This window comes from Numida meleagris, chromosome 5 (assembly GCF_002078875.1).
Source record: "Numida meleagris isolate 19003 breed g44 Domestic line chromosome 5, NumMel1.0, whole genome shotgun sequence".
In the NCBI taxonomy this organism is placed as follows: domain Eukaryota; kingdom Metazoa; phylum Chordata; class Aves; order Galliformes; family Numididae; genus Numida; species Numida meleagris.
The window spans coordinates 13,160,778-13,186,738 of record NC_034413.1 but is presented as its reverse complement, the minus strand read 5'-3'; the positions used below and the strand labels follow the sequence as shown (position 1 = coordinate 13,186,738).

Genomic DNA, 25,961 nt, shown 5'->3' with positions numbered 1-25,961 from the left:
GCCCCGCAGCTCTCTTTGTTCTCCCCCCGGCTGCAGCCCTCGGCCGAGCCCCCCGACAGCTGCCCCGCGCCCTCCCGGTGCCCCCGCGCCCGCTGTCACCGCCCCCTGCAACTTCATCCCCTCCTGCGGCTCTGGGGGTCCTGCTGGACGGGAGCGAAGAACCGGAGGGGTGTGAAGCGTTGGGGCCGTGCGTCTCCCTGCAAGAGCTCGGGGGTGCGGGGGGTGCAGGAGTGTGAGCGACCGATAGACAAAGCCCTTGGGGCTGGGGGATGCTTTTGGGGAGTGGGCGGCAGCACGTGCAGATGGAGGACCCCGCTCCCCGCCTGGCTGCTCATCGTGGGGCTGCGTTTGGGGGTTCTCCTGCGGCCCCCCCTGCAACCATCCCGTGGCAGGCTGCCCTGACCTCAGCCACGCTCTGACCTCCAGCGGTCCTGGGGATGACGAGATAAGCACTCATGGCACAGCACAAGGCTGCACACCCTGAGCTTCCGTCCCCACTGCGGCAGCCCCATGCTGACTTATCGGAGCCTGGGTACAAACTGCGGGGCTGTGAGTCCAGCAGAGAAAAGCTCCAGGTGCCGCCCTGGGACTGGGCCGCTCGGCTGGGATGTGACACTGAAGGCTGCTCCTGTTCCTGGGGTTACGGAGCGGGCTCCAGGCAGTGCTGGCAGGGCACCCGCTGGCCTCCTCCTGCAGCAGGTGCGGAATCCTCCGGCACTGACTTGCTGTGTTCCCCAGCACTTTGTCCCAGTGGTTTTGTAGCAGCTACTCCGGAGTTGGCTGGGTGTCAGCTCCCACGATTTGCTGTGAGTCACAGTGAATTCAGGAGGTCTTCGTTCCTTAAAGACTTGGGTTTTGGAGTGTTCTCCTTGTGGTTGTCGCTAACAGTGGAAGGAGTTTGGCCTTTGCCCTCATGATGCTGTAGAAATCCCCAAATCCTAGCCCCGCTGGCTGCAGCTGTCCCCTGGTGTTCTGTCCCAGCTTTTCGTCCAGGCCCTTCTGCCCAGCACTGCCTGCTCTGTGCCAGGTGCACACCCTGGTGGGGCTCTGAGCACCCTGGCACGAGCCCGAGGGCTGCACAGGGGTACAGCCATGGCCATGGAGCAGCAGCAGCGCTCCTTAGGAAACCTGCTGTCCTCCGGTGACCCAGAGCACAGGGTGCTGCGGGTGCTGGTGGCACTGCAAGTGCACACACGTGGGTTGTGACACCGGTGGCAGTGAGGTGTGCTGTTGTTTCAAGCGGACCGGTATTGCAGCTGGGGATGCCAGGGTGAGAGGGCTTGCCTTGGGCTGCACAGCGCAGGTAGAGGTGGTTCAGTGCTTCATTTCTGGTTCGGGAGCTCTGCAGCACCAGGCAGATGAGCCTGGCTAAACCCACTGCACTTGGGCTTTGGCCCTTCCTGCTGGAGCTCAATCTGAGCTGAATGGAGTCTGCTGGCTCTTTTGGGGACTTACGCATGTCTGTCCCCAGTGTGCTTTGCACTGATGCTGCTGGCAGATCCAAGAGCAGGCAGCAGCCCCGGCAGGCATCACCAGGCCCTGGGCCCAGGATGCGCTTAGGGGCTGCTCCCAGTAATGAACCGGCCCAGCTGCCCCTGGCCTCGGCCGTGCAGGGAGGACGGTGAGCAGCCCGGCATCAGGCCGAAGAGATCCTAAGCGCTGCGGTTATCCCGAGCACTGACCTTGGTGACAGCGTTTGCTCTGAGGTCACGGCGTGGGCCGTTTGTGTTTGCTTTAACCTGAGACCTGGGCTGCCGGCACTGTGCAAACTGCTGTGATGCGGGCAAGCCCCCAGAGGCCGGAGGGGGGGGGGGTGAGGGCACGTGGTCCAGCCCCGCTTTGCAGCCCGTTCCCTGGAGACTACGCGTCCCAGCGTGCAGCGCTCGTTGCTCCTCGCCGTGGCCGGCAGCAAACGGAGCAGAGCGGTGCATCCCGGGATGCCGGATCTCCATGCGCCACGTGGGGCTGACAGCCATCCTTGGCTGTGGGGCTGCACCAGCTTTTCCTTGCCCTCCCTTCCCGGGGCTGGCAGGCAGCGGGGACACCGGTGGGCCGTCACCGCTGCTCCCTTCTCTACCCGTCTCCCTCAGTGCCGTTCTGTCAGGCTGCAGCTCACGGCACTTCTGCTGCCAGGTGCCATCCTCCTGAGTTGCAGCCCTGCAGTTGCAAAGTAGTGCTGTGTGTGGGCACTGGGCGACTGGTGGTGCTGGGACGCACGTCACTCCGTTGGGGCCAGGGGTTGTGGTGACACCCACGCGAGGCTGTCACTGAGCATCACTCGGGGCGGCTGCGAGGTGCTGTGCCCAGGTCCAACACGGCTGCCTGCAGCTGGCTGTGCTCCATCCCCACTGAAGAAGAGGAAGGAGGGTGAAGGCAGCCTCACCCAGACACGCTGATGCCCGGCTCCCAGGGTGCATCGATACAGCATCTGCCTGGGGAGCCCCAGGTGGGAACTGCAGCTGTCCCCGTGTCCTACCCCAAGCAGAGGGTGGGGAGGGTCCCACCACCCCATGAGACCACCCCTGTGCACATAGAGGGTATTTGTTGCCAGCTCTGATCCATGCAGGCTGAGGGACGCAGAGCCCTCGGGGGCGTTTTGCTCCCTTCTCATCCACGGGTAAAAACAAAGCAGTGGAGGTTGAGAGCTGCTGGTTCAGGTTTGGTTTTCCTTTCTCCTGAGGATGTGGTGACCATTGCAGTCTCTGCAGGATGGATTGATGCATCTGAAACACCTATGGAACGTTTCCCGTGCATCGAGCACACTTCGACTCCGTGTTATTTAAAAGCAGCAAGGAGAGGAAAGCGCTGTGTTTCCAGTGCAGCTTCAGCTGAATTTTGATTTCCACAGAGCACAACTTGACCAGCAGAAAGTCTCCAGCATCAGTGCTGACCTTGGTGGCAAAACCTGTGTCTGGCTGTGACAGTGCCGTAGGGGCAGGTGGCCGTGTCCTGCTCCTCCCGCTGCGGTGGGACAGGGCGAGGAGCAGTGTGCTCCTGTGTGATGAGTTGCACCGACTCCTCCAGATGTGCATGGGGTGATGGGTGTCCTGCTCGTGTTGCATCCCATACTGGTCCACTCAACTCCCAGTGCTGGGGGCAGTGCTTTCTCTAATCCTTACGTTCTTCTCCTTTCTTGTGCCTGCTCCCATCCCATCGCGGTGGATCTCTCGCCGCACGCCCACAGGCAGCAGCGCACCCCACGTTCCCCTGTGCCCGCTTTGCTGCAGCACCGCCGGGGATCCCCCATAGTGGCGGGGCCGGCCGAGCCGGTGGAGCCAGTGCTGCCTGGCAGCCCGCCCGGCTGCGGGGAGCGGCTGCTCCCACCGCGTGTCTCAGCATCACCCGGCCCGGCGTGCCGCGTCCTGCCGGCTGTAGGTGTGCCCGGGAGGGGGCGGCAGCGTGGGAGCCCCCGGCCGCCCCCGGGTTACTTTTAGGGTCGAGGGGGGCAGCAGGGTGAGGGGGGACTGGTTCGTGGCATCGCCTTCCATCTCCAACCCGGTGACCGCTGGCCTGCCTGAGTGGCAGATGGTGGCTGCCTGGGGACCCGCCGGCCGGGCGATTATTCACCCGTCTCCATGGCGATAGAAAGGTCAGCGAAAAGATCCCGTGCGATTCCCGGGTCAGGTCGGTGGGATTAGGAGCTGCACAGAGGGGCTGGGGGGTGGGGGGATAGGGCATAGCCGCCCCGGCGCGCCAGCTGCACTGCCCCCGGGGCACCGAGCTCTGGCTGAGAACTGACAAACTCCGTGCGCCAGTGGGTCCGACCAGCATTGGGGATGGGGCTGTGCTGTTTCGGGCTTGGCTGCTCCAGCACAGGTCAGGGCACCCCAGCAGTGCTGGTCCCTCATCCCTCCGTCTTCTCCTCCCAGCAGTGGGGATGAGGTGCCTCTGTGCCACTGCTGTCGGTGCCGCTGGCTGACCCATGTCCTCCCTCTCTCTGCAGGCTGTTCCTCTAAGTCATTCAAGCTGTACTCGCCAAAGGAGCCCCCGAACGGCAACGCCTTCCCCCCATTCCACCCGGGCACAATGCTGGATCGAGATGTGGGGTGAGCTGGGGACCGGGGAGGGATCGGTGAGGCTCGGGGTGAGCTGGTGCCTTGGATCCCCAGAGGTGTAGTGAGACTGCAGCACGTGGAGTTCAGTTAGCACAAGAGGAGAGATGGGATCAGGGCAGGAGTCGATGGGTGGAGAAAGGGTTACATTTGGGATCAAGAGAGCCCCAGTTCCCTGGCACTGTGAGACCAAGCCCATTCCCAGGCCAGTCTCCTGGGACGATCCAGGAGATCTAGGACAGGGGACAGTCCTAGCCGCATTCTCTGTTCCTGCCACCAGCCCTTGGGGGGGAGCAGGGCATGGCTCCTGGGAGCTGCAGGCGGGCCCCTGGGGGTGAGAGACAGAGCCCAGTTCTGGGGTGCGGATCACCCTATGGGGCTGTCAGACACCAGCATCCTGACTGCTTGCTGCTTACAGTGGGGATGGGAGGGGCTGTGGAGCCCAGGGATGAGGATCTTGCCCATTGCTGACCCAGCTGTGTTGCTTCTCCCCCACAGACCTACTCCCATGTACCCACCTACATACCTGGAGCCTGGCATTGGGTAAGTGTGTGGGGCTGGCAGGAGGGAGCAGGGAGCCTGCCCCGAGGTGGTCTGAGTCAGTGCGTGGGGAGGATGAGGATGGCACATTGCTGGCCTGCGGGGACTGTATGTCCCCAGCCCTGCATCCCCATCCCCGTGTCCCCACGCTGTGGCTGCTCCCTGCTCTTGACCCATGCATTCTTTGCTCCCTGGCAGGAGGCACACACCGTATGGCAATCAGACTGACTACAGGATATTTGAGCTCAACAAGCGGCTGCAGAACTGGACAGAGGTGGGGAGCCAGGGGCTGGGCTGGGAAGCGGGTGGGAGGGGTGGCTGATGACAGGGGGCAACTTCCTTCTCCAGGTGCTTAGCTGAATGCAGCCCTCTAAGGGCTGAGCACAGGGCTGCCTGTCTCCTGTCCCCTAACCCAGCATCTCTCTGCTCTCCCCAGGAATGTGACAATCTGTGGTGGGACGCCTTCACCACAGAGTTCTTCGAGGATGATGCCATGCTAACAATCACCTTCTGCTTGGAGGATGGACCAAAGAGATACAGTAAGTGGCAGCAGAGTGGTGGGGCTAGAGCTGGGTCCTGCGGTCCCCAGAGCTTGAGCTCAAGCCCTCCTTCCCTGAGGCATTGCTGTGCGATGGGGCTGCGTGGGTAGGCATGAGCACGGGGGTGGAGCCCGGTTGCCTGCAGCCATGGGGACATGGGGGCCCTCTCCACGTGCACCCCTAGGCTGTAGGGAAACACAACCGGATGAGCCAGTTTTACTGACGTTATTTTCCTCCTTTTCCCACTCCAGCAATTGGTCGGACTCTGATTCCCCGTTACTTCCGCAGCATCTTTGAAGGAGGGGCCACGGAGCTCTACTACGTGCTCAAGCACCCCAAGGAGTCCTTCCACAACAACTTCGTCTCGCTGGATTGCGACCAGTGCACCATGGTCACCCAGCATGGCAAGCCCATGTTCACCCAGGTACCCCCAGCCCCCGCGTGCCTCAGTGTGACACACGCTCGCGGTGGCAGCAGTGACATGGAGCGAGGGGCGCTGATTTCTGTGGCTTTGTGCTGAGCGGATGGGGCTAGGCCCACGAGCACCATGCTGTAACACTAGCCTGCCCTGCAGCATCCCTTGGGCACAGGTTCCCTGTCTGCAGAGGCTCCTGGGTTTGTCTTGTGCTGAGACCTGTGCCAGGCAGTCCCAAGCTGAGGGAAGGGTGTCCTGGTGTGCAGGAGCTGTGGGTTCTCGGGGTTCTGGGCTGGGGGAACAGGGTGGCAGCGTGTGCCTGACACTATGCCCTGCCCAGGTGTGCGTGGAGGGGCGGCTCTACCTGGAGTTCATGTTTGATGACATGATGAGGATAAAGACGTGGCATTTCAGCATCCGCCAGCATCGAGAGCTCATCCCTCGCAGCATCCTTGCCATGCATGTGAGTACTGCTCCTCCCAGTGCAAGGCAGGGCTGCTGAGCTCCTCTGTCTGCTGCACAAGCAGGGCTGGCTCCCTCACCCCCCATCACAGGATGGGGCATGAGGGACAGTCCTCAGCTGAGCGCTGTCCCTCTCACCCCTAGGCACAGGACCCCCAGATGCTGGACCAGTTATCCAAGAACATCACACGCTGTGGGCTCTCAAACTCCACACTCAACTACCTCCGAGTATGTGTGCCGGGAGCAGAGTGGGCTGTGCACGGGGTCTGGAAGAGGGGCGGATGATGCACAACAGTGGGGCAGCATGTGTGCTGGAGCCTGTGAGCTCTGCACGAGGCTTGGGTCACCGTGACACGGCAGAGGGACTCTTGGTGTGGCAATGTCTAACCTCACGTCTGTCTGCCCCCCCCAGCTCTGTGTAATCCTAGAACCAATGCAGGAGCTCATGTCACGGCACAAGACCTACAGCCTCAGTCCCCGGGACTGCCTCAAGACCTGCCTGTTCCAGAAGTGGCAGCGGATGGTCGCGCCACCTGGTGAGTGCCACTGTCCGCCAGGCTGCGTGGTGCGGGTGGGAGGAGGTGGTGCTGGCAGAGGTGTCTGCAAAAAAGGGTTTGAGGGGCACTGGCCACGTCTCGCCGGGGCTGACCGGCCACCTCTCCCTCCTGGCACAGCGGAGCCGGCGCGGCAGCAGCCCAGCAAGCGCCGGAAAAGGAAGATGTCGGGGGGCAGCACTATGAGCTCCGGTGGTGGAAACACCAACAACAGCAACAGCAAGAAGAAGAGCCCGGCCAGCACCTTCGCCCTGTCCAGTCAGGTACCTGTAAGCATCCCGTTTCCATTCTCTCTTCCTTCTCCGGGATGGAGGGGTGGGCTCCCAGCCCCAGGGAGTGGCTAAGGGACACCGCCAGGGCTGCCTGTCTGAGCCCCCCAGCCCTCTCCCGGCAATGGGGAAAAACGGGGGGCTGCCCCAAGACCCCCCCGCTCTGCCTCAGCCACTGCAGAGTGTGAGTCTCAACCCAAGGACGGAGGCGAGGAGGCAGCCCTGAAGCTGAGGGAGGGGCTGCGGTGCTGGGAGGGGGGGGTCTGGCGGCCGGTGTTCCCCCCACCTCGATTATGTTTCGGGACCGTCTCCCCTTTCAGGATGTGATGGTGGTAGGCGAGCCCACGCTGATGGGGGGGGAGTTCGGGGACGAGGACGAGCGGCTCATCACCCGGCTGGAGAACACGCAGTTCGACGCCGCCAATGGCATCGACGACGAGGACAGCTTCAACAACTCGCCCGCGCTGGGGGCCAACAGCCCCTGGAACAGCAAACCGCCCTCCAGCCAGGAGAGCAAGTCAGAGAACCCCACATCGCAGGCGTCGCAGTAACGGCCCCGCGCCCCCCCCCGCGGACTCAGTCCCAACCGATCTACCTGTACATTTGCAACGGAGAGTGACTGGGAAGCGGCGAGGTACTGGGGCGGATCGGCGCCGCGCCACGGCAGGACCCACGGCCGGGGGCACGCGCCCGCCGCCGCCGCCTCCCTGCTCCCCCCGTGCCTGCTGCCCCCAGACCCAGGGCAGGGGCGGGTGTCGGGGCCGTAGCTTCGTTATTCCCCCTTCTCCCTCTTCCTCCTCCCTGCTTCTTCATCCCCGGAGAGCCTCTCGTGTCCCCTCCCGCTGCGCCCAGCCCCTGCCTGCTGAACAGGGTGCAGCGGGGCTGCGGGCCCCGGCGGTGGGGTCCAGCCTTCTTCCTCCTCTCCCCTCCTGGGTCTGGCGGCGGTGTTTGCTGCGTGCACATCTCCATGCGCACGCGCGCCTCCAGCCCTGCCTGGGGCTGGGGGGGCTGGCCTTGGACGAAGCCCCCGCTGCTGTACTGGAGGGGTGTCGGGGGTCAGTCACCGGGCATTCCCCACTCCCCTGCCCCCCACTTCGTCCCCGTCCCCTCGCTCCCCCCAGCAGGGCCCTGCTGGGGACTATGTACATAGGAAGCGCCAAGCAGGGAGTTGGGGGGTGCTGGGGGTCCAAGGCCAGCGGCCCCCACGTCTCCACCCGGAGTCCCTTGGTGACCTCCGGCTCCTGGTACCTCCTACTTTTGTCTTTTTTTTTTTAATAATATTATTAAAATTGTAAGTTTAAAAAAAGAAAAAAATGGACAAGCCCCCTCTTGCCCCCCCCTCCCTGGCCAGTGCCCCCCTCCCTGCCCTGAGCGCTCTCACCCTGTCCTGACTTTTGTACAGGCTTCTTCTCTTGGGAGTCTCGTTTTATATCCAGTTCGGAGAGCTTCAAACCAAGGAGAGACTTTGCAGACTTCCTTTCTAATCCCTCCAGGGGGCGGGGGGCAGCCCCCCGCCTCCCTCCTCCATGTAAATCTTGTGTGCTGTTGTCCCTGCTCCTCCCCTCCCCCCCGGTTCGTGTACCTCGTGCTTGTACATTTCCGCGCTGTAGACAGTGTGTACGATACTGTTCTTTCAATGTGTTATCACTAGAGCAGGTGCCTCCATTGATGTTAGGGGAAACAACGAGAATAATAATAATTTTTTTGGGATTTTTTTGGTTTAAAAAAGAAAAAAAAAAAATTTTTTTGGGATTTTTTTTTTTTTTGGTTTAAAAAAAAAAAAAAAAGGAAAAAAAAAACTTCCTTCCAAGGCTTCTTCCAAGGTGAAGATTGAAGGCGCCGGGGAGGGCATGTGTGTCTTCACCGGTCCCCCCCCCCCCCCCGCATCCTCAGTAGAGCACTGTGGGGCGAGCTGGGGGTCTGGCTGCATGTGTGCCCCCCTGGTACGTCCCCAGGTTGGGAGTGCAGCGGGTGCTGCCCTGGGGGATGGATGGGGTTGTGCTGGGTGCACGTGTGCAAGAGTGTGTGCGTGTGGGAGGGCTGAGAGTGAGTATGCAAGGGAATGGCTTGGGGGTGTCTGCACCCTGCTCTCTCTGCCAGCCCCCTCCCAGCTCTGTGCTGGGGGACAACAGCCCGTGGAGCTGGGCCGGAGCCATTGGGGGATGCCCCATGAGCATGGGGGCTCTGGGTGCAGCCCGCGTCTCGTCCAGGTGGGGGATGGCTGTGATGGGGGGACCCTGTCCCCCCCGTTCCCCCTCCCCCTGCTGTGGGGCTGGGAGATGCTGCCTGAGCCCCTTGGCTCAGCCCTGGTCTGATGCTAAGTCCCAGCATCCAGTGGGACACCCGTGTTGACCCCTGTGTCCCAGGGGCTGAGGTCACAGCCCTGCAGACTCCCGGCCCCAAGCATGGGGACCCCTGAGGGAGGCTCCCATGGCAGTGGGGGGGTCTCTGCTTTGCAGTTAGGTACGATGGGCACTGGGGTTCCCACGGAGTGGTGACGTGCCCCCTCGCCACCCACCCCCTCCCTGGGCACACTGTAATGCCTTTTTCTTTCTTTTTTTTTTCTTTTTTTTTTTTTTTGTCCCTCTCCTCCATAGTTTGTGCCATTTATGAGTCATGTATGGTACCAATAAAACGACTTTTCGGTTTGAGGCTGTCCCGAGCACTTATTTCTGAGCCCGGGGCCTGGGGGTGCCATGGGCCAGTGCTGGTGCCAAGGTGCGTCCCCAAACCCTTGGGGTTTCAGCTCCTTGGCAGCTGCACTGGGGGGATCTTCAGCCATTCCCCACCCACCAGGAGCACCAGGAAATAGCTTAGGGGTGTTCCTGCACAGGGTGTCTGCAGCAGGAAGAGGCTGAGCTCTGTGTGCCTCCACGCCCTGGGGTAAAGCAGCCGGAAAAAATCCACCTCAAAACCTTGGGAGAGTCCCACGTCGGCTCCTATGCTGCACAAACCAAGTTTATGCAGTTTTCTCCTGTTGTTTGTTTGTTTGTTTGTTTTTCCCTGGGGTATTGCATCCTCCCCTGTCCCAGGGTCCATGCTGAGCTAGAGGGAACTGCGCGCAGCCAGCACCGGGGGGGCATAAGGGGAGCCCCCAAGGTATCTCCCACCCAGGGCACAGAGCTTCAGTGGGGCAGTGGGAAAAGGGCATGGGGGTACGGCTTGGGTACGGCTCCCCGGTGGCTGTCCCAGAGCGAGGCACCACCAGTGATGGCTCGTGTGGGATGTGGGGCTTGGGAAGGTGATGGGAGCTCTGGGGGTCCCATGGGATCGCGCCTGGGAACGTGGTGCTGTTGCTGTTGCTGCTGCTGGTGGCCCTGACCTAGAGATGGGATGGCCGGGAGCCAGGCGGTGGCCGGGACAGGGTGGGGCGATACGTTTGCCAGCACGCAGCTTTTCAGTCACCGGGCTGAAACTGAAAGGAGCCACTGAGCTGGGCACTAGCTGTACGGCGGAGCTCCGGTGGACACGGTAAGTGCTTCGTCCTCACCTGTCCCCCCAGCCCCTCCGCTTACCCCTGCGCACACCCTGCTGCCCCCACCCCTCCCATATCCCAGCCCCAGGCCGTGGGATGTGGGATTTTTCCCCCGTGTTTTCTGCTCGGGGATGGGTGGCAGGGAGTGACACGGAGCCGTGCCACCTCCTTGTCCCCTCTCTGCTCAGGTGCCGCCATGGAGCTGGGGAACATCTCGCAGCCCGTGTACGGCCCTGGCCTCGAGGAGCCGAGCAGTAGCACGCTGGGGCTGGTCCGCATGGCGCACGGCTTCCTGAGGCTGGTGCAGCCCCACGGTTTCCCTCTGGGTGTGTACAGGGGGTCCTAGGGCCGCCGGAGTCATCTGTGTCTGTGGTGGGGTCGGGAGGGTCACACGTCGTGTCACGGAGGCAGCCCATAATGGGTCTGTAAGAGAAAGTGGGGCAGGTCCTGGAGGTGAAGCAAGCAGCGCAGGGAGGGACTTTGCCCCTGTCCACCCAGAACGCTTCGTCCCCATCCCAGGTGTCACGTACACATTGCTAGGGTGATGTCAGAGCATCCTCCCGGACCCCTGAAACCGAGAGAGTTTGGGACCGGCGGTGCTTTCACTGGGTGCCAAAGAGCTGTGTGGTGCCACGGCTGGGGGCGGACGGCCGGAATGGGAAAGGTGCCAGGCACGTGCTGCCCTGAGCCATGGCGCTGGGTGGTGCTGGGAGTCCCAAGGCCGGGTTGGGGTTAGGGCTGTGGTTAGGGAAGGTGCCAGCTCACAGCCCTTTCTGCTCCCTGTCCCCTAGAGCTGGTAGCGCATCTGGTGCAGACACAGGGTGAGGCGGTGTCCAAGGAGCACAAGGAGGAGGTCAGTGTGCAGCTGGGGTGCCGAGGCCCGTCCCGCCCCAGGGGGTCCACACAGGGCCGGGGGTGCCATCCTCGTGCCGCCTTTCTCCCTCTCGCAGCTGCAGCGTTACGAGCTGGGCTTCCTGGTGTGCGTGGCCATCGGGCTGCTCTTCGCCGTCCTGGTGCCGCTGGTGGGATGCTGCTTCTGCTGCTGCCGCTGCTGCGGGCGCTGCGGGGGCCGCATGTCCCAGAAGCAGGACCGGTGGACACGCAGCCGGCGCCGGGTGCTGTACAGCGCGGTGCTGCTGGTGTCGGCGCTCCTGCTGTGAGTGCTGCGGCAGCCGGGAAGGCCTCTCCAGGAAGCTGCCATTCTTTCAGGAGCGGCTCCAGCGCAGAGGGACAAAGGAGAGGAAGCGGTGGCGGCGGGGAGCTGGCCCGTGGGGCCGAGCCCTTCCCGGCAGCCTCGCTGCGGGGCTCCACGTGCCTCGGTCTCCCCGTAGCAGGAGGGGCGGGGTTGGGTGTGGGACGCGTCCCACCGGGTCCCTCGATGGGGTGCTCAGCAGTGCGTTCTGCACCTGGATTTGGAGGGTCTGGGGGGGGTACGCTGGTTCAGTGCCCCTCCCGCTGACCCCACCATCTTTCTCCTGTAGGGCCGGCGATGTGTGCGCCTTCATCAGCAACACCCGCTTCTCGCAATCCGTGAGCGGCGCCTTCCCCAACATCAACAGCACCGTGCATGACCTCCGCTCCTACCTGCTCTCCATCCCCCAGGCACGTCTGCATCCCGAGTGGGGCACAAGGGGACGGCAGCCCCATGGCTGCGGCTTGGGGGGGTGGTCCTCGAGGAGCCCCCACCCCACACTGATGCCCTATCTCTGCCCCTGCAGCAAGTCAGCTTTGTCATCAACAGCAGCAACGTCCCATTGGGCAACACCAATGACAGCCTACAGAGTGAGCATGCACGGTGATGGGGGCACCCTCCTGCTGCTGTGGGGGGGATTTGGGGATGGGGGTGGCTGAGAATGCCGGGCTGGCACGGTCCTGGTGTCTGGACTCCAGCACATTGCTGTGGGATGAGGTTTGGGGTGAGGACAATACTTCTAGCCGTTCCCCTGCAAGGCACGGGCTGCTCAGTGCAGCCCAAGGGGGCTCCTGCATTGACCCCCCCCCCATCTCTGCAGACATCGGGTCCCTCCTGGGCGGCAGGATCGTCTCCAGCATCAGGAGCAGCACTGACGAGGCGCTGGGATCCCTGCAGAGCCTTCTGAGAGGTGATGTCCCAGTGGAAGCGTGGGGTTACTGGGGGAACATGGGGGCTGAGGGCTGGGCTAGGGGCACACATGCAGGTTTGGGAAAGGCCCTTGGGGAGGGGTGTGCCTGCCCATCCCCAGTCTGAGCAGAACGCTGCCACTTTGGGGTATATTTCTGGATATCCCTTGCTGCCTCCCCAGCGATGGAGATGCTGGCGGCCACCTTTCGCACCATCAACAGCACTCGCCAGCGCCTGGAGGAGCTGCAGGGCACCTACGATGGGCAGCTAGGCACGCTGCGGGCACACATCAAGGGCACCCTGCAGCGCTGTGGGCAGCCCTGCCACACCGCCTCGCCCAGTGGTGTGGCCTTTGGGGCCAACTACAGCACGGTGAGTTGTGGGGGGCCAGGGGTGTCCCCTGCCTCCCTGCCCAGCCCGCGGCCCTCTCACCCTGAGCTGTGCCTGCAGGTGCCCGACGTGGAGCGGCAGCTGGAGGCGCTGCGGGATGTGCTGGACAGTGGCATAGAGGGGGATTTGGAGGTGAGAGGATGCACTGGGGAGGGGTGGAGGGCTGCAGGGAGAAAGGGGTGGGGGCTGGGGGAGTGCGCATGTCCTGTGCTGTCCATGGTTGTTCGGGAGGGGGGATGGGAGCTGGATGCTGTCTTTGTGCAGGTGATCAGCATGCTAAAGCAGGCCCCCAGCAAGGTGCAAGAGCAGTCCCAGGACGTGGTGACACGTAAGCAGGGCCACTGTGCTGATGCTTGGCCATGGGGACCAAGAATCCCATTCTCTCTGCGGGTCCCTGCAGACCCAGCAGAGCAGGGTGCGGGTGGCAGCTCCATCAGCGACCCATCCCTGTGCCCATGCCCTGCAGGGACACAGGAGCAGCTGGGGCACATCAGGCAGGAGATCCGCAGCCTGCAGGACCAGCTGCCGCTGCAGGACATGGAGGAGAGAGCCGGGAACTTGGTAAACCAAACCAGTGCCGTGCTGTTGGACCACCAGAAGAAGGTCACCGACCTGGATGGGATCAGGTAGGGGGCAGCTCCATCCATCCCTCATCCTTGGCCATTCCCTCCTCCTTGGGTTCTCAGCCCAACCTGTCTCCATCCTCCTGGCCCAGGTGGAGCGTGTGCGCCCTGCTGTGCTGCATGGTGCTGCTGGTGGTCCTGTGCAACACCTGTGGGCTGCTGCTGGGGCCGCTGGGGCACAAGGAGAGCACGCTGCCCACACAGCGCGGCTGCCTCTCCAACACTGGAGGGAACTTCTTCATGGCGTGAGTGAGGCTCCCAGGTGGGGATGTGCACGTGGCTGTGCAGGCTGTGCGCTCCCCATGCTGATGGAGCTCCATCCCGCAGAGGAGTGGGCTTCAGCTTCATCTTCTCCTGGCTGCTGATGCTGCTGGTGCTGCTCATCTTCTTCCTGGGGGGCAACACCTACATGCTGGTCTGCGAGTCCTGGCGCAGCCAGCAGCTCTTCCAGGTGGGCTCCTCCTGCCTCTGCCTTCACCCAGGGCTGGAACTGCTTTGGGGGCTCTCCCCAGTCTCTGACCTCGCACCATGACTGGTTGCTCCATTTTTTCTCCGGATCCCAGCTCGTGGATACCCCCGGCCTCATCCCTGGCTTCAACCTGTCGGAAGTGCTGGGCGATGAGAGCGGCACCGTCACATTCTCGCGGATCTACAGGTGGGCACGGCTGCGGGCAGCACCCCCGGGGTGGGTCCCCCTGTGCCAGGAGCTTGTACTGGGCGTGTGTGCAGGGAGGGAGCAAGGTGTCCCCTGGGTGAGGCCATGCTCTGAGGGGGCACCCAGCTCACACCCAGCCCTGTGCCCAATCCTCCAGGCAGTGCCAGCAGGATGCTGCCCTATGGCAGACGCTGCAGCTGGACCAGAGGGTGTCCTTGGATGAGCTCCTGAACATCAGCCAGGTGGGTGCCGGGGGGAGGACACAACCTGGTTGGGGATGTGGGGCTGGCACTATGTTACGCCCCTTCTCATGGCTCCCCACACCCCGCAGTACACGGGGGAGATCTCAGCAGCTTTCCAGAAACTGAACGTCATCCTGACCCCCATCTCCGTGCTGAACGAGAGCCAGCGGGAGCTGCTGCTGAACGCCTGCCGTGATGCGCAGCCCCCCAACTTCACCCTCACCCTACAGCAGGTGTGGGGCGGGGTCGGGATGGGGGATCTGGGCGCTGTCCCCTCTGCTATGGGGTCCCGGCTCCATCCTGCCCCACGGGGATGGGGTGCAGCCCTGCTGTTGTCCTCGCCCCCACCCTGCCTCAGCACAGTGCCTTCCCCAGCTGGATCAGGGTGTCACGGCGGGCAGCCTACGGGAACTGGCCGTGGAGCTGGAGCAGCTGGTGCACCATGCGGTGAGACCTTGTCCCCCCAGGGCTGCAGGGTGTCCCCCGGCTGGGGGCCGTGGGGAGAGGAGCCCCTTGTGCCCCAGAGCAGGCGAGGGCTGGCAGTGGGGTCCCGCTGTTACCTGGTAGGCACTGCTGAGAGCCTCTCCCACAGGGTGCAGATGTGCAGAGGGACCTGAAAGCACATGCTGCTAAACTGCTGGAGCTGGACAGGGAGCTGGACGCCAACTTCTCGGGGCCACTGGTGAGCGATGCTGGGGAGGGGAAGGGGCCCATCTTGGGGGCTGGGGTGAGCCATGGGGTACACATCTCTTTTTTAATCCATCACCCCCAGGAAACCCTGAAGGAGAACATCCAGCTGGTGCAGAGCCAGGCTGCCCAGCTCGAGGTGAGCCACACATGGGGCAACTCGCGTGCACCCTGCTCCTACATGCCCTGTTATGGGGCTAACCCGCAGCTTGGGGCTGGGGACTGCTTTGGGACACCCCATCGGGGCTGTTTATGGGGCATGGGGCGGTATGGCAACTCAGAGATGCTGCACCCCAGGGATCTCTGCTGCATGGAGTTGGGGGAATATGGAGACCCTGCTCCCCCCATCATGCTGCTGACAGCTCCTTTTGCCTCAGGCACAGACAAACTCTACGTTGGACAAAGCCAGCGCCACAGAGGAGTTCCTGGGGCGGGAGATGGGGAACATCATCAAGAATGTGAGCTCACCTTGCCCCACTGCGGGGCACCCGGGGGCTGTGACTGGGTTGTCCCCACCAAGACCCCACCTCACAGGGATGCCATGCAGTGCCTGCGGGTCCCTTGTGCCCCCAGGTACCCTGCTTCTGGCAAGGGATCTGGGGGCATCTTGCAGCCCCATTGCTGCTGGATTGAGGTGGCACGTTGGCTCTGATCCTGGCATGGAGGGGACGTGGGGCACAGCGTGGGCTGGGAGTGCAGCATCCCCACTCTCCGCCTGCCCCCCCCCACAGGAGACGTGGGCCTTTCTGGAGGAGCTGCTGGGCTTCTTTGAGACCTACATCACCTGGGCCAAGAGCAGTGTGAGTGAGCCTGACCTGATGGGGCATGAGGACGGGTGGCAGGTTTGAGAGGACCCCAGTGTGACTTGTCCCAGCTGTATCCCCAGCTGAGGAGGGATGTGGCACGCTGCAAGCCCATAGCCCAGAGCCTGGATAATGTGGAGGCCATCGCCTGTGACCACATCCTGGACTCCATGGTGAGTGGAGTGACGCAAGCGTGGGGTGGAAGATGATGCTGATGCGGCAGCTGATGGCTGTTCCTTGCTCCCAGAATGCCTTCTGGTTCAGCCTGGGCTGGTGCACCGTCTTCCTGCTGCCCAGCATCATCTTGGCCGTGCGACTCGCCAAGTTCTACCGCCGCATGGACATCAGCGATGACTACAGGTGAGGATCTGCCCCACCACATTGCTGAGTCTGGGGTCTGCTCTGCAAACCACCCCACAGTGGAACTGCACTGGGCCCGAAGGAGCTGTGTGCTGCTGGAGCACTGACGCTCAGGGACAGCAAAACTCCGGGAGCTGCAGGAGTCCCTGTGCTGTGCCCCAACAAGGCGGCTGGAACGGAGGGACTGTTACATCCTGCAGCCCCCACACCTTCCTCACACCTGCCCCGGGGGAGCCCCATCCTGCAGCGTGATGCTGGGCTGGGCTCTCAAGAGGCCTTTCTGCCCCACTGACACTGTCTCCTCTTTTTCCTTCCCCCTAGGAATGAAGCTGTGGAGATGTAAGTAGCAGTGCTGGGTCCCTACCTGGGGTAAATCCGGGGACACAAGGGACAAGGAGAGGAACCCAGAAAGCACAAGCTGAGATGGGTGCAGGCAGCAGGGTGGGACCTGTGCAGTACTGCTGTTTTGGGGTCCCCTTGCCATCTTCCCCCCTCCTCCTTTTGGGGTGCTGGGCCACAGAGAGGGATGGCATTCGGCCTTCTCAGTGCATTCTCAGCTGTCCCCTGCTGCCCTCTGTGGCTGGGGGTGACACAGGCGCCCTTGATTTTGCAGAGGACCCGCATTCAACCTGTACAAAATCCCCCGGCCAGCTACAAGGCATTAGGCTCCATCACCATGGCACAGGCACTGAGGACACTGAACATGACCGCTCGCTCTGCTGCGTCTTCTCCCTTAGCCCTGGGAGCCTCCTCCCCACTTCCTAATAAGTGGTGATGTGCTGCAGCTGTGCAGCAGCCTGCAGGAGAACGGAGTGCACCCTTTGCACTGCCCAACGTGGGGCTTTACTACCCCCCATCACCCGGGGCTGGTGGCAGGGAAGAGGAGAAGGTAGCAGAGCCTCTCCCCCATGGCTCATCCCAGCCATGCCCCGGGGTCAGGAACCCCCAGTATGCGTGCAGCCAGATGCTGCTGGCTGAGGGGACCCTGCTTACCCAAGCCCCTCACGTATTTATTTGTGCAGGGAGCCTGACTCTCCAATGCTGTGATTTGGGGTGTAACACAATAAATGAGGTGATTGCGTGTTGCAGGTATGGGGTAGCTCTGTGCACTTCTCTCCCCCACCCTTCCATCATGGTCAGGTGTGCAAAGAGGGGCTCTGGGCCACTTGGTTCCCTGCTGCTGCCACAACTTGGGGCTGTGCTTGGAGGGCTCTTGACTGCAGTGAGCCCCTGCCCTGCCAACCACAGGAGCTCAGCCTGGAGTCTGACCCAGCCCATGGGACCAAACGGGGGCTGCCTCCTAAGGACTGCTGTCAGCGGGGCTAGGTGCTGTCCCAGCACGGTGCAGGGCCTTGCTTGAGTGCTGCAGGATCAGGACCTGCTCGGTGCAAGAGGCTGCAGGTCAGTGCCCTGGTCCTTGGTGATTCTGGTGCACCCCAGGGTGAAGGTTTCCTCCTGGTGGGGGACTCGGTGGAGGTCCCCGGACGCTGCTGCCCAGCCCTGCATGTTCCCTGGAGCTCCCCAGGAGCTGCACGTTGTTATGGGCCGAGCGTGCCCTGGCTGCTGTGCTGCTCCTTGGCTGAAGCTTTGGGACCATTCCAAGGGCCGGGCTGGGAGGCATACGTGCGCAGCCTGACTCATTTCCTTCAATGCAAAGTCCAAGTCTTATCGGAGGGAGCGATGAGCTGGAGCGGGCCAGCTCGCCCTCCGCTACATACATCTGCTTTACCCTTTTGCTTTTGACCTTCTGGAGGCTCCTTTTTCCTTCAGGAGCTACCTGAGCCTGGGCCAGCCTTACCTCCTGCTGTCTGCCCCAGCGCAGGTGCTGGCCACAAGCAGAGCCCCGTGCCTGCCCGTTGGCCTGCGCAACCTCTGCCAACGCACGACGGCACCCCGCTGCCTGAGGCTGCAGCTCCATGAGCAGCCGTGGCCCGTTCCCTTCCTCCTCCTCCCTCCCGCCCAGCCCGGGAGGCCAGGGCAGCGTCAGATGGCGCGGCAGCTGCTCAGGGAAGAGGTGAGGGCTGCTCGCAGCGGTGCCACCGGGGCGCTGCATGCTCTGCTTTCACCAGACTCATGTGAGTGGCAGCTGGGAGAAGGCAGCACCCCACGGCCGCAGCACAAGGCTCAGCCTGAGGCAGGGCTGCCCGGTAACCAGCCCGTCTCCAGAGAACCGTTGCAGCGGTTCCTCTTCCCCTTTGCCAGGGTTGTGTTGTTTTTTTTTCCACCACAGGGACTTTCCGCAGCTGAGCCCCCATCTCGGGGAGGAACTGGCACATGGCTGTGTTTGGACAGAGCAGGGTTCCTCCAAGGGCAGCTCTGCCACTGCAGGAGCAAGCCATCCTGCTGCTCATCTTCCAGCTGGGAACAAAGGGACGAGTCGCAGCTTTAGAGAAGAACCCTCCCTTTCCTAACCCCAGTATAGGGGCCAGCCACAGCTCCCCCGACACCCACCCGGGGGCCTTCAGGGGGTGCTCACAGCCCCAAAAGCCGCAGGCCGTGCTGCACAGATGGCCCTCCTTGCTCCCAGCAACGCGTGGCCTTCAGGCTGCGGTCCCACTGGGAGCCGAGCTCGGCCCCCGCTCAGCAGGAGCAAACGCAAACTGCCCTCCTCCCTTGCTTGCGCCCTCGCAGCATCCACCACTGCCCCAGCGCTGCTTTAGGAACCTTTATTTTTAAAATGAGCCTGTCTTCCCCACTCGACCCCACTCTCGGGAGGAATAACGCGGGTGGACTTTCCCCATCCGCTCCCAGCCTGGCACGGCACCAGATGGCTCCACGGCCGGGGGTCCCTTTGCACCATGGTCGGGGGCTCTCCGAGCACTGAGGACAGGCTGGAACCTGCATCTTCCTGCACGGCTGCTCTCGTGTTACACTGACTTTGCAAACAGAGGCACAATAGGAGCCAGGCAACCCTGACAAAGCCCCTGTGTGTGCAAAGGGCAAAGGTAGGAGAGATGGGGACGGAGGGCCCTGGTGTCCTGCGGCACAATCTAAGCTTCCACAAAGGAAAGGGAGAGGCCAGGCCAGCCCCAAGCTTACCCAGGCTGCTGCCAGCTTCTCAGCTCGGAAGAGCATTTGGGTACCGGCTGGGATGGAGAGATAAGGGAATTAGGCTGCTCTCCTCAGCTAAGTAGCTGCAATTGGTCACAGCTACAGGGCTGCTCCCAGAGGAACTGCAGCGAGATGGAGTGTTGCAGCTGCCAGGGCGTGCTGGGACCCCCAGTGTCACGGAGCTGCACTGCGCTGGCATCTGGCATCTTGCCGAACCCAGAGCAGTGACTCAGTGACCCCACTGCAAGGAACAGGCAGAGCTTGGCGGCATCACCCCAGCTGCTGAGCACAGAATGGGGGGAAGGCTGTGTTTGCCCCAGATCACTGCTCCCAGAGGGCTGGAAAACTAGACGTGAAGTTATAAAGAGTCAAGCAAACCAGAACCAAAGTGCTTCGGGCAGGGAGCAGCTCTGCAGTCCTGTGATGCAGCCAGTGCTTTCATCTACAAACGCACCCAGCATTTGCTCCTCCATGGGGGCACAAACAATTGCACTTGCTAGAAACAACCAGAAAGCCTGCCCTGGCTTCAGGTGAGACACCCAACTCCAGCCCCCACAGACTCGAAGCTTCAAAAAGGAGCAGGCTTCCCTGCTGCCAGGCGGGGCAGGGCTTCCTGGGGTGGACGTGGCTTTCCCCTTCCCGCACACCCAAGGACTGGGATCCCATTGTGCTTTCCCCTTCACACAGTGTCACCCCGCACCAGTGCTGAGGGAGAAGTCCTTGCCCCAGGTGGCTGAGGAGCATCGCTGCCCGCTGCTTTTGGGGGGTTCTTGTGCTCTCGGGGTGGGGTAGGAGGGGGGAAGGTGGGGCTCTGCAAGGCATCTGAGTATATCTCATCCTGGACGCAGGGACGCTGCATGACCCGCTGCAGCAGCGGCTTGAGCAAGCCCACAGTCAGCTGGTTCCCCTCACTTGAGAAGGGCACCGGGTCCTGCTGGGAGCAAGGGAGGTGCTGCAGGACCACGGTGAGGATGTCCGAGGCGCTGAGCTCAGTGGGGCACAGCGGCCACAGCGTGTCCAGGTAAGGGTCCAGCTCCCGGTGCTGGGCAAACTCTGCCAGCAGCGTGATGAATATCTCCTTGTTAAGCAAAGGGCTGAGCTTGGAGAACTTCTCTGCCACCTCCACCACCCGCTGCCACTGCTTCAGGTGGATGAGAATGTGCAGAGCTTGCAGCACGGCCTTAGGCCTCTTGCTGCAGAGCAGCAGTTCGAGCTCCAACTCATCATCCACCTCCGTGTGCTTGTTCTTCCTGGCCAGCACTCCCAGGGCTCTCTTGTACAGTGGCACGCGGCCTTCTGGGCCCTCCTTGCTGCTGTATGGCCATGAGATGCTCACATACTGCTGGGTCAGCTCCACAAAGCTGGGCAGCCACTTGGGTTTGAACCTCAGGAAGGAGGCACAGATGAGCTCGAAGAGAGGGACCACCCCATTCTGGCCCGCCTCCTCCTGCTGTGGCCCTCCCAGGACCTTCTTCCAAACCTCTGGGGTGGCCCGGGCCACTAAGAGGCCATCCCCATTCTGCTGTAGCTGCAGGCAGCTCCTGGTGGCCTTCCAGGCAGCCTTGGGGAAGGAGGTAAAGACTGAGTTCAGGTAGGCCAAGTTGTCCTTGTCCATGTCAGAGTGTAGAACACGGCTCACCTCCTGCTCCACCAGTTCCTCGCAGTAGCTTTCCACCTCGCTCTCCGAGGCACCCACCACGCAGGTCTTGAGGAGCTCCAGGCTGAGGTAGCTCTGCAGTTCCAGGCTCATCGTGCTCAGCAGCTTGGCATAAGTGTCTTGGAGGCCTCGGGCCGGCTTCTGCTTTTGGTGGAGGCTGTGCTGCAGGATGGCAGTGAGGGCCACGGGCGCCTGGAACACCCCACCTTTCTTCAACTTCTCCACTGTCAGCTTGGAGCTGCTGAGGCTCCTCCTCTGGTAGTACCTGCAGGCCTCCTCAAACACCATCTCCACCAGGCATGGCTCAGGCCTGCCACTGTCCTCGGGGTAGGAGAAGCTAAAGCTGTAGATACCAGTTGGAGTTAGGAACTGAATGCTGTCCTCCTCTCCCGGGGACTCTAGGAAATGCACTTCTTTCATGCTCAGGATTTTCTTTTCTATGAGCCTTCCGCTGTTCTGGTCGACAAGGTACAGGACTCCAGCCAGCACGCAGGCCAAGGTGCTGCCAAAGGTCTTCAGCTCAACAGCATCACCCTGGGCCAGGGGCCCCGCTTCCAGGTCAAAGATGTGTCTCTGTGTTCCATCCGTCTCTAGCATGCTCACAGCACCCTTCCTGCTCACCAGCAGCAGAGCCCCGCAGCTGGACACGGTGCAGGTGTGAATGTCCAGAGGTGCCAAAGCGGAGAGAAGACCCACGGAGCCAAGCAGGAGCTTCTTGAAGTCCGACTCGCTGCTGGAGTGCAGCACCTTGCTGTGGACAAAGCCTGCGGAGGGGGCTGCAATGGTGAGCTTTGCCTGCTTGGGATGCCAGATGAGGAGGAACTTGGAGGTGGTGGCGAAGCTGCCGGAAGCGGGCACCAGGAAGACGTGCTGAGGAGATGCCAGGAGCCGGTACTCGGGGCAGTTGTGCAGGACTATCCTCACGGGGCCCAGCTGCACGCCTTGCTCCCCCAGCTCCAGAGCGCGGGCACAGACGCAGAACCTGAAGGCGCACTTGCTCACGTCCGAGTGGGCATCCAGGGGGGGCCTCTCCTCGCACCACACCAGGCTGGCCGCCTGGCTGCACACTGACACGACACGCGCACGGGCACCCTGGCACAACTCCAGCGTCTGCAGCAGCTGCCAGCCCGCAGCTGGGACGAAGTGCCAGAGCTCGGTGCGGCCGTGCTCCCACACGATGCCCAGCGCCCAGCAGCCCGGCGCCGCCGGGCTCTGCGGGAACACCAGTCCCGCCAGGGCGGGCTGCGGGGGCTGCCAGTTCCTCTCCAGCTCGGCCCCGCCGCTGCCCTGCCGCCGGAAGGCCACCACGCGGGGCAGGGGGGGCGGCCGGTTCTCCTGCAGCACAACGAGGTGCCTCCCGTCGGGGCTGGGCCGGACACGTCGGGGCTCCTCGCCGTGGCACAGCAGCTCCTGCAGCCGCCGGCCCCGGCTCAGGTCGCTGAAGTCGGAGAGCTGCCGCAGCGTCCCGGCCGGCTTCATCTCGGGGTCCGCCCTGCCCAGCGACAGCAGCCTGAGGTTCCGCTGACACGGCCCCGCCGTCCCTCCAGTCCCACTCCTCACCCCCCGGGACCCCCGCCGCCCCCTCCTCCTCCTCCCTCAGGGCCCCGAGCCCGGGCCCTACCTGCCGAGCCGGCCGCTCGGCTGCGCGCTGCGCAATCACGAGGCGGCAGCTTCCGGGCGGAGCCGCTCCCCGTCGGGGCTCCGGGCCGGGCCGGGCCGCCCCTCTCCGACTTCCGTCGCCGCTTCAGCGGAGGCTGCGCGACCGCGACCTCCAGGCCCCGCGGGAAGAGAGGAGCGGGACTGCCAGGCCCCCGGCCCGACGCGAGCCCCGCCCGGCTGCCCCCATCGCCGCCGCGGGGAGCGAGTCCGGGCCCGGTGGGAGCGCGGCGGAACGGCGCTGACAGCGGCCGTGCGGGCGGCGCTAGGACCGCGCGGCGCCGGGCCCCTCGGGGCGCGTGCGCGGCGCTACGAGCGGCGCACGCGCGCTGCGGAGCGGAGCGGCGGGACCGCAGGTAAGGAGCGGGGAGGGGGGGGTCGCGGTGCCCACACCCCCGCGGGGCGGGCCACGCCCCCGCGCCCCTCCGTCACGGCGTCCCAACGGCTGCGCTGTGCGGCGGGGGCGCCTCGGGCCGCCGGGACAGGGGGCGGAGGGGCTCGGCCTGCGTTGGGCCTCTCCCTGGGAGCCCCCGGGTGCAGCCCGGTGAGAGGCAGGCAGCCCCGCGGGCCTGGCCCCGCGGCTCCGGGCGTGTTTCCCGTAGGCCGCTCGAATAGCGCGTCCTGCTCCGACCAGCGCTTGTGTGGTCAAAGCGGGCGGGAGGGGGAAAGAGGGGAGTGTGGTGGTAACGGCTGGTTCAGCTCTTGTAGGGAGAGGGGCAGCGCTTTATAGAGGAATGCCAGGAGGTGAGAGAAAAAGGAGACAAGTGGTTGTCTCCTAGCTATAACATAATGTTCTCTGTTACCTAATGCTTTTTTTTTTTTCCCTACTGTATGCAAAGAGACTCTGTAGGCAGGCTATGTACAACTTAAAGATATTAAATGGTTTGAGGCCCACTCTTTAAGTGGTCACATAGTGCTAGGACAAGGGGGAATGGCCCTGAGCTACCAGGGAGGTGCAGGTTAGATGTCAGGAGGAAATTCATCAATCAGAGGCAGTGAGGCACTGCTGCCCACGGCGGTGGGTGCCCCGCTGCTGGGGGTGCCAGTGCCGGGTTGGAGGGGCCCTGAGCTGGTGGCTGGCCCGTGGCCTGGGTGGGCTTTAAGGTCTCTTTCTACCCAGTTGTTCTGTGGCTCTATGATTCCTGTCAGGTAACATGCACAAAAGGAGCAGCAAGGCTTTAACGAGCCGCTCTGCTAAGGGTTCCACTGCTCGCTGCCTCTGCTGAGACTAAGGCAGCCACAGGTGGCCTTCAGCAGGGGAAGGGTCAGGCTCAGCGGCTCTGAATGGCTGAGTTGTGCTATTCTGTCTTTCTGTTGATTTCTTGCTTTGAGATTTTCTACATTTTTATGTCTGTCTTGATTGCTTGTGCTGCTAATGGTCTGTGTCTCAAAGTCTGACCGTTCTGCGGCTCTGCCTTCCTCACCTTGCGTGGCTGTGCTCTGCAGTGTCTTGGAATGTAGCAGCTTCCTCAGAAGTCAGAGCCAAGGCCATGCTGCTGTGCTTTGTTCAGCCTGGGCCTCGGAACTGCGCTGATGGCTGAAGCTCTGGGAAAAGGGTGGGGAAACGTTACAGGCACGGTGTTTTCCTTTGGAAGGAAGACATCTGGAAACGTCTTCAGGTGGAATGAGCTTTTAGCTGTGGGTGTGGAGGCAATGTGGAATATTTCATGGTAAATTGGGTAGAATGGATTCTGAGGGGCTTGAAAAGTGAGAACACGAAGAGACTTTCTCACACCAGCAAGTTAAGGCAGAAGTATGGAGAGGAAGTGTGATGAAATGAAAAAATTAATTTGGAAAAATGGTCTGAACAGATGGAGGTGTGAGCATGTGACGCTTGTCTGGGTGGGCTTGACAGGAAGAAGTTCGACTGCTCGATGGTGTGAAGTTGGTGGATTGGGTGTTATTTTAACTGGACAGATAGAAATGAAAGGCAGTTATGGATCAAGTGTCAAAAATGTAATTGGATATTATTTCTTTATATCATTGGTAAGGCAGGTGCAGTGGAAGCTTGTGGCTATACCTGTGTTAGAAATCGCTTTTCCTGATTTTCAAGGGGAGGAAGATAGGTCAGTAGTGGTGTAACTATATTGGTTGTGCTATGTAGAGGCACACACTGCTCCTGCTCTGAGCAGGGTGGAAGGGCTAGTTAGTAAAAACACACACACCGAGGCTGTGCTAGAGGTTATGTTGCCAAAAAAAAGGAGTAGAGAATATGTGGGTTTGAGTTGTCGTAACCTCAGAATGCATTTCTTGTTCTATATTACATGAAGGCACTTGGGAATCGTGCCAAATCAATCCAAGGCTTCTGTGCCGTGAGTGATAGCAGTTCCCTGGCGGGTGGGCTGGGCGCTTTGCTGGTGCAGAGGGAGATATGGCCTGAGCAGTTTTCATTCCAATGGGTGATATGCAAATAAAGCTGTAGGGAATGGATGAAGTACCAAGGTAGCATGGTCCTGTTAGCATGGGCTGTAACTGACAGCATAAGAGTTGGCAGAGTGTAAGCTGCAGAAGGGCTTATAACAGAAATTTGATTGTGATGGTTGCTTAAGCCTTGACAAAATGCAGCCCGCCACGTCCCTCCCCTCTCTGTTTTCATTGGTGTTCTGCCCAGACTGCTGCTCGTGGTTCCCGGTGGGGGGTTGATGCTGGGGCTTGAACTGGGTCAGGGCTCTGTCCCTGCGTTTGACTTTGTAAGTTCTTGTGCTCAGTGCACTGTTGCTTCCTCCGATGGGTGAGTGCTGCAACCTGTGATTTTTTAACTGCCCTGTTGCCTGGGTCCGATATTGGCCCTGCAGGTTCATCACGTGTTTTCAGTGCAAGTTTCTGCTGGAATTTCCCTGAAGAGTACAAGGACTGGGTTACAGTCTGTCGCTTTACTTCCCATAGGTCAACTTTAGGTAGAGGTTTATCCCTTGCCCTCGCCCGTGGTCTAGATAATTTTTGAAAAACTATCCTTTAGATTTGAGTGACGTGCCTGCCAAATGCCTCAGAAGGCAAAGCAAGATCCTGCTGGTCCCAGGTGCGTGCAGTTGGGCTCGGGCTGATTACCCAGCTGGAAATCTTCTACAGGAGCGAGTCTAATCTTAGTAGCAGCAGCGAGCGAAGGGATTGGATTCAGAAAGGGACGGTGTCTCAGGTCTTACTCGGAGCTTTCGTTACTATTGATTGCAATCGATTGGAGATTAGCAAACTAGTATATGATCACATCATTTTTCCTGCCTTTTTCAGATACAGAATAAATGGTTCGCCAATTAAATAAATATGTGAAAATCCCACTTGGTGTTATCTGCTTGTTTTCTGTTTAGCCAGATAGTGTAATGGTATCTTTGGTGGTTCTAGACTGAAAAAAGCATTCATGTTTAGCTGTATGTGTATTGTGTAACCTTGAAAACACTCAAGTTGGACTAAACCTCAGGCTCAAAGTGTCAGG

At 61.7% G+C, this 25,961-nt stretch overlaps 4 protein-coding genes across 12 annotated transcripts in view; 3 read left to right on the top strand and 1 right to left on the bottom strand.

Annotated features, from left to right (window-relative positions):
* LDB1 (LIM domain binding 1) overlaps positions 1-8,541 on the top strand; it is a 17,822-nt gene extending 9,281 nt beyond the window's left edge. The window contains exons 2-11 of one of the 2 annotated variants that reach the window (XM_021400558.1): positions 3,944-4,046; positions 4,551-4,595; positions 4,791-4,866; positions 5,029-5,131; positions 5,383-5,555; positions 5,887-6,009; positions 6,153-6,236; positions 6,421-6,544; positions 6,683-6,825; positions 7,152-8,541. In XM_021400558.1, the coding sequence (XP_021256233.1) occupies positions 3,944-4,046; positions 4,551-4,595; positions 4,791-4,866; positions 5,029-5,131; positions 5,383-5,555; positions 5,887-6,009; positions 6,153-6,236; positions 6,421-6,544; positions 6,683-6,825; positions 7,152-7,382 (1,205 nt within the window). In that variant the 3' untranslated portion in view covers positions 7,383-8,541. Of the gene's footprint in view, positions 1-3,943; positions 4,047-4,550; positions 4,596-4,790; positions 4,867-5,028; positions 5,132-5,382; positions 5,556-5,886; positions 6,010-6,152; positions 6,237-6,420; positions 6,545-6,682; positions 6,832-7,151 lie in introns of both variants that reach the window. The other variant, XM_021400557.1, reaches the window with a different exon arrangement.
* LOC110400580 (prominin-1-A-like) lies at positions 9,750-17,259 on the top strand. Of its 4 annotated transcripts, none has more exons than XR_002439947.1 (25): positions 9,751-10,302; positions 10,495-10,632; positions 11,098-11,159; positions 11,257-11,462; positions 11,788-11,908; positions 12,025-12,088; positions 12,319-12,408; positions 12,589-12,779; positions 12,858-12,929; positions 13,062-13,125; positions 13,264-13,423; positions 13,513-13,665; positions 13,748-13,871; positions 13,984-14,075; positions 14,233-14,317; positions 14,407-14,550; positions 14,693-14,764; positions 14,910-14,999; positions 15,090-15,143; positions 15,382-15,462; positions 15,736-15,804; positions 15,891-15,980; positions 16,055-16,167; positions 16,489-16,608; positions 16,781-17,259. XR_002439947.1 is itself a non-coding variant. In XM_021400548.1 (25 exons), the coding sequence occupies exons 2-25, from the start codon at positions 10,503-10,505 to the stop codon at positions 16,830-16,832; spliced, it is 2,397 nt and encodes a 798-aa protein (XP_021256223.1). In that variant the 5' UTR covers positions 9,754-10,302; positions 10,495-10,502; the 3' UTR covers positions 16,833-17,259. The 4 variants fall into 4 exon arrangements, 3 of the variants coding, with proteins under 3 accessions (XP_021256224.1, XP_021256225.1, XP_021256223.1); XM_021400548.1 differs by having other exon boundaries at positions 9,754-10,302; positions 16,489-16,506; XM_021400549.1 differs by lacking the exons at positions 16,489-16,608; positions 16,781-17,259 and adding an exon at positions 16,250-16,481 and having other exon boundaries at positions 9,750-10,302.
* HPS6 (HPS6, biogenesis of lysosomal organelles complex 2 subunit 3) lies at positions 18,818-22,772 on the bottom strand. The gene is made up of 2 exons (XM_021400547.1): positions 22,497-22,772; positions 18,818-22,367 (listed from the first exon to the last, which is right to left on the bottom strand). The coding sequence occupies exon 2, from the start codon at positions 22,352-22,354 to the stop codon at positions 19,898-19,900; it is 2,457 nt and encodes an 818-aa protein (XP_021256222.1). The 5' UTR covers positions 22,355-22,367; positions 22,497-22,772; the 3' UTR covers positions 18,818-19,897.
* Positions 22,837-25,961, top strand: part of C5H10orf76 (chromosome 5 C10orf76 homolog) — a 108,676-nt gene continuing 105,551 nt past the window's right edge. For 2 of the 5 annotated variants that reach the window (XM_021400555.1, XM_021400556.1), the window contains exon 1: positions 22,960-23,275. The gene's annotated coding sequence lies outside the window, so the exon portion shown is untranslated. Of the gene's footprint in view, positions 22,888-22,959; positions 23,276-25,961 lie in introns of those variants that run through there. The other 3 variants (XM_021400553.1, XM_021400551.1, XM_021400554.1) reach the window with 3 other exon arrangements.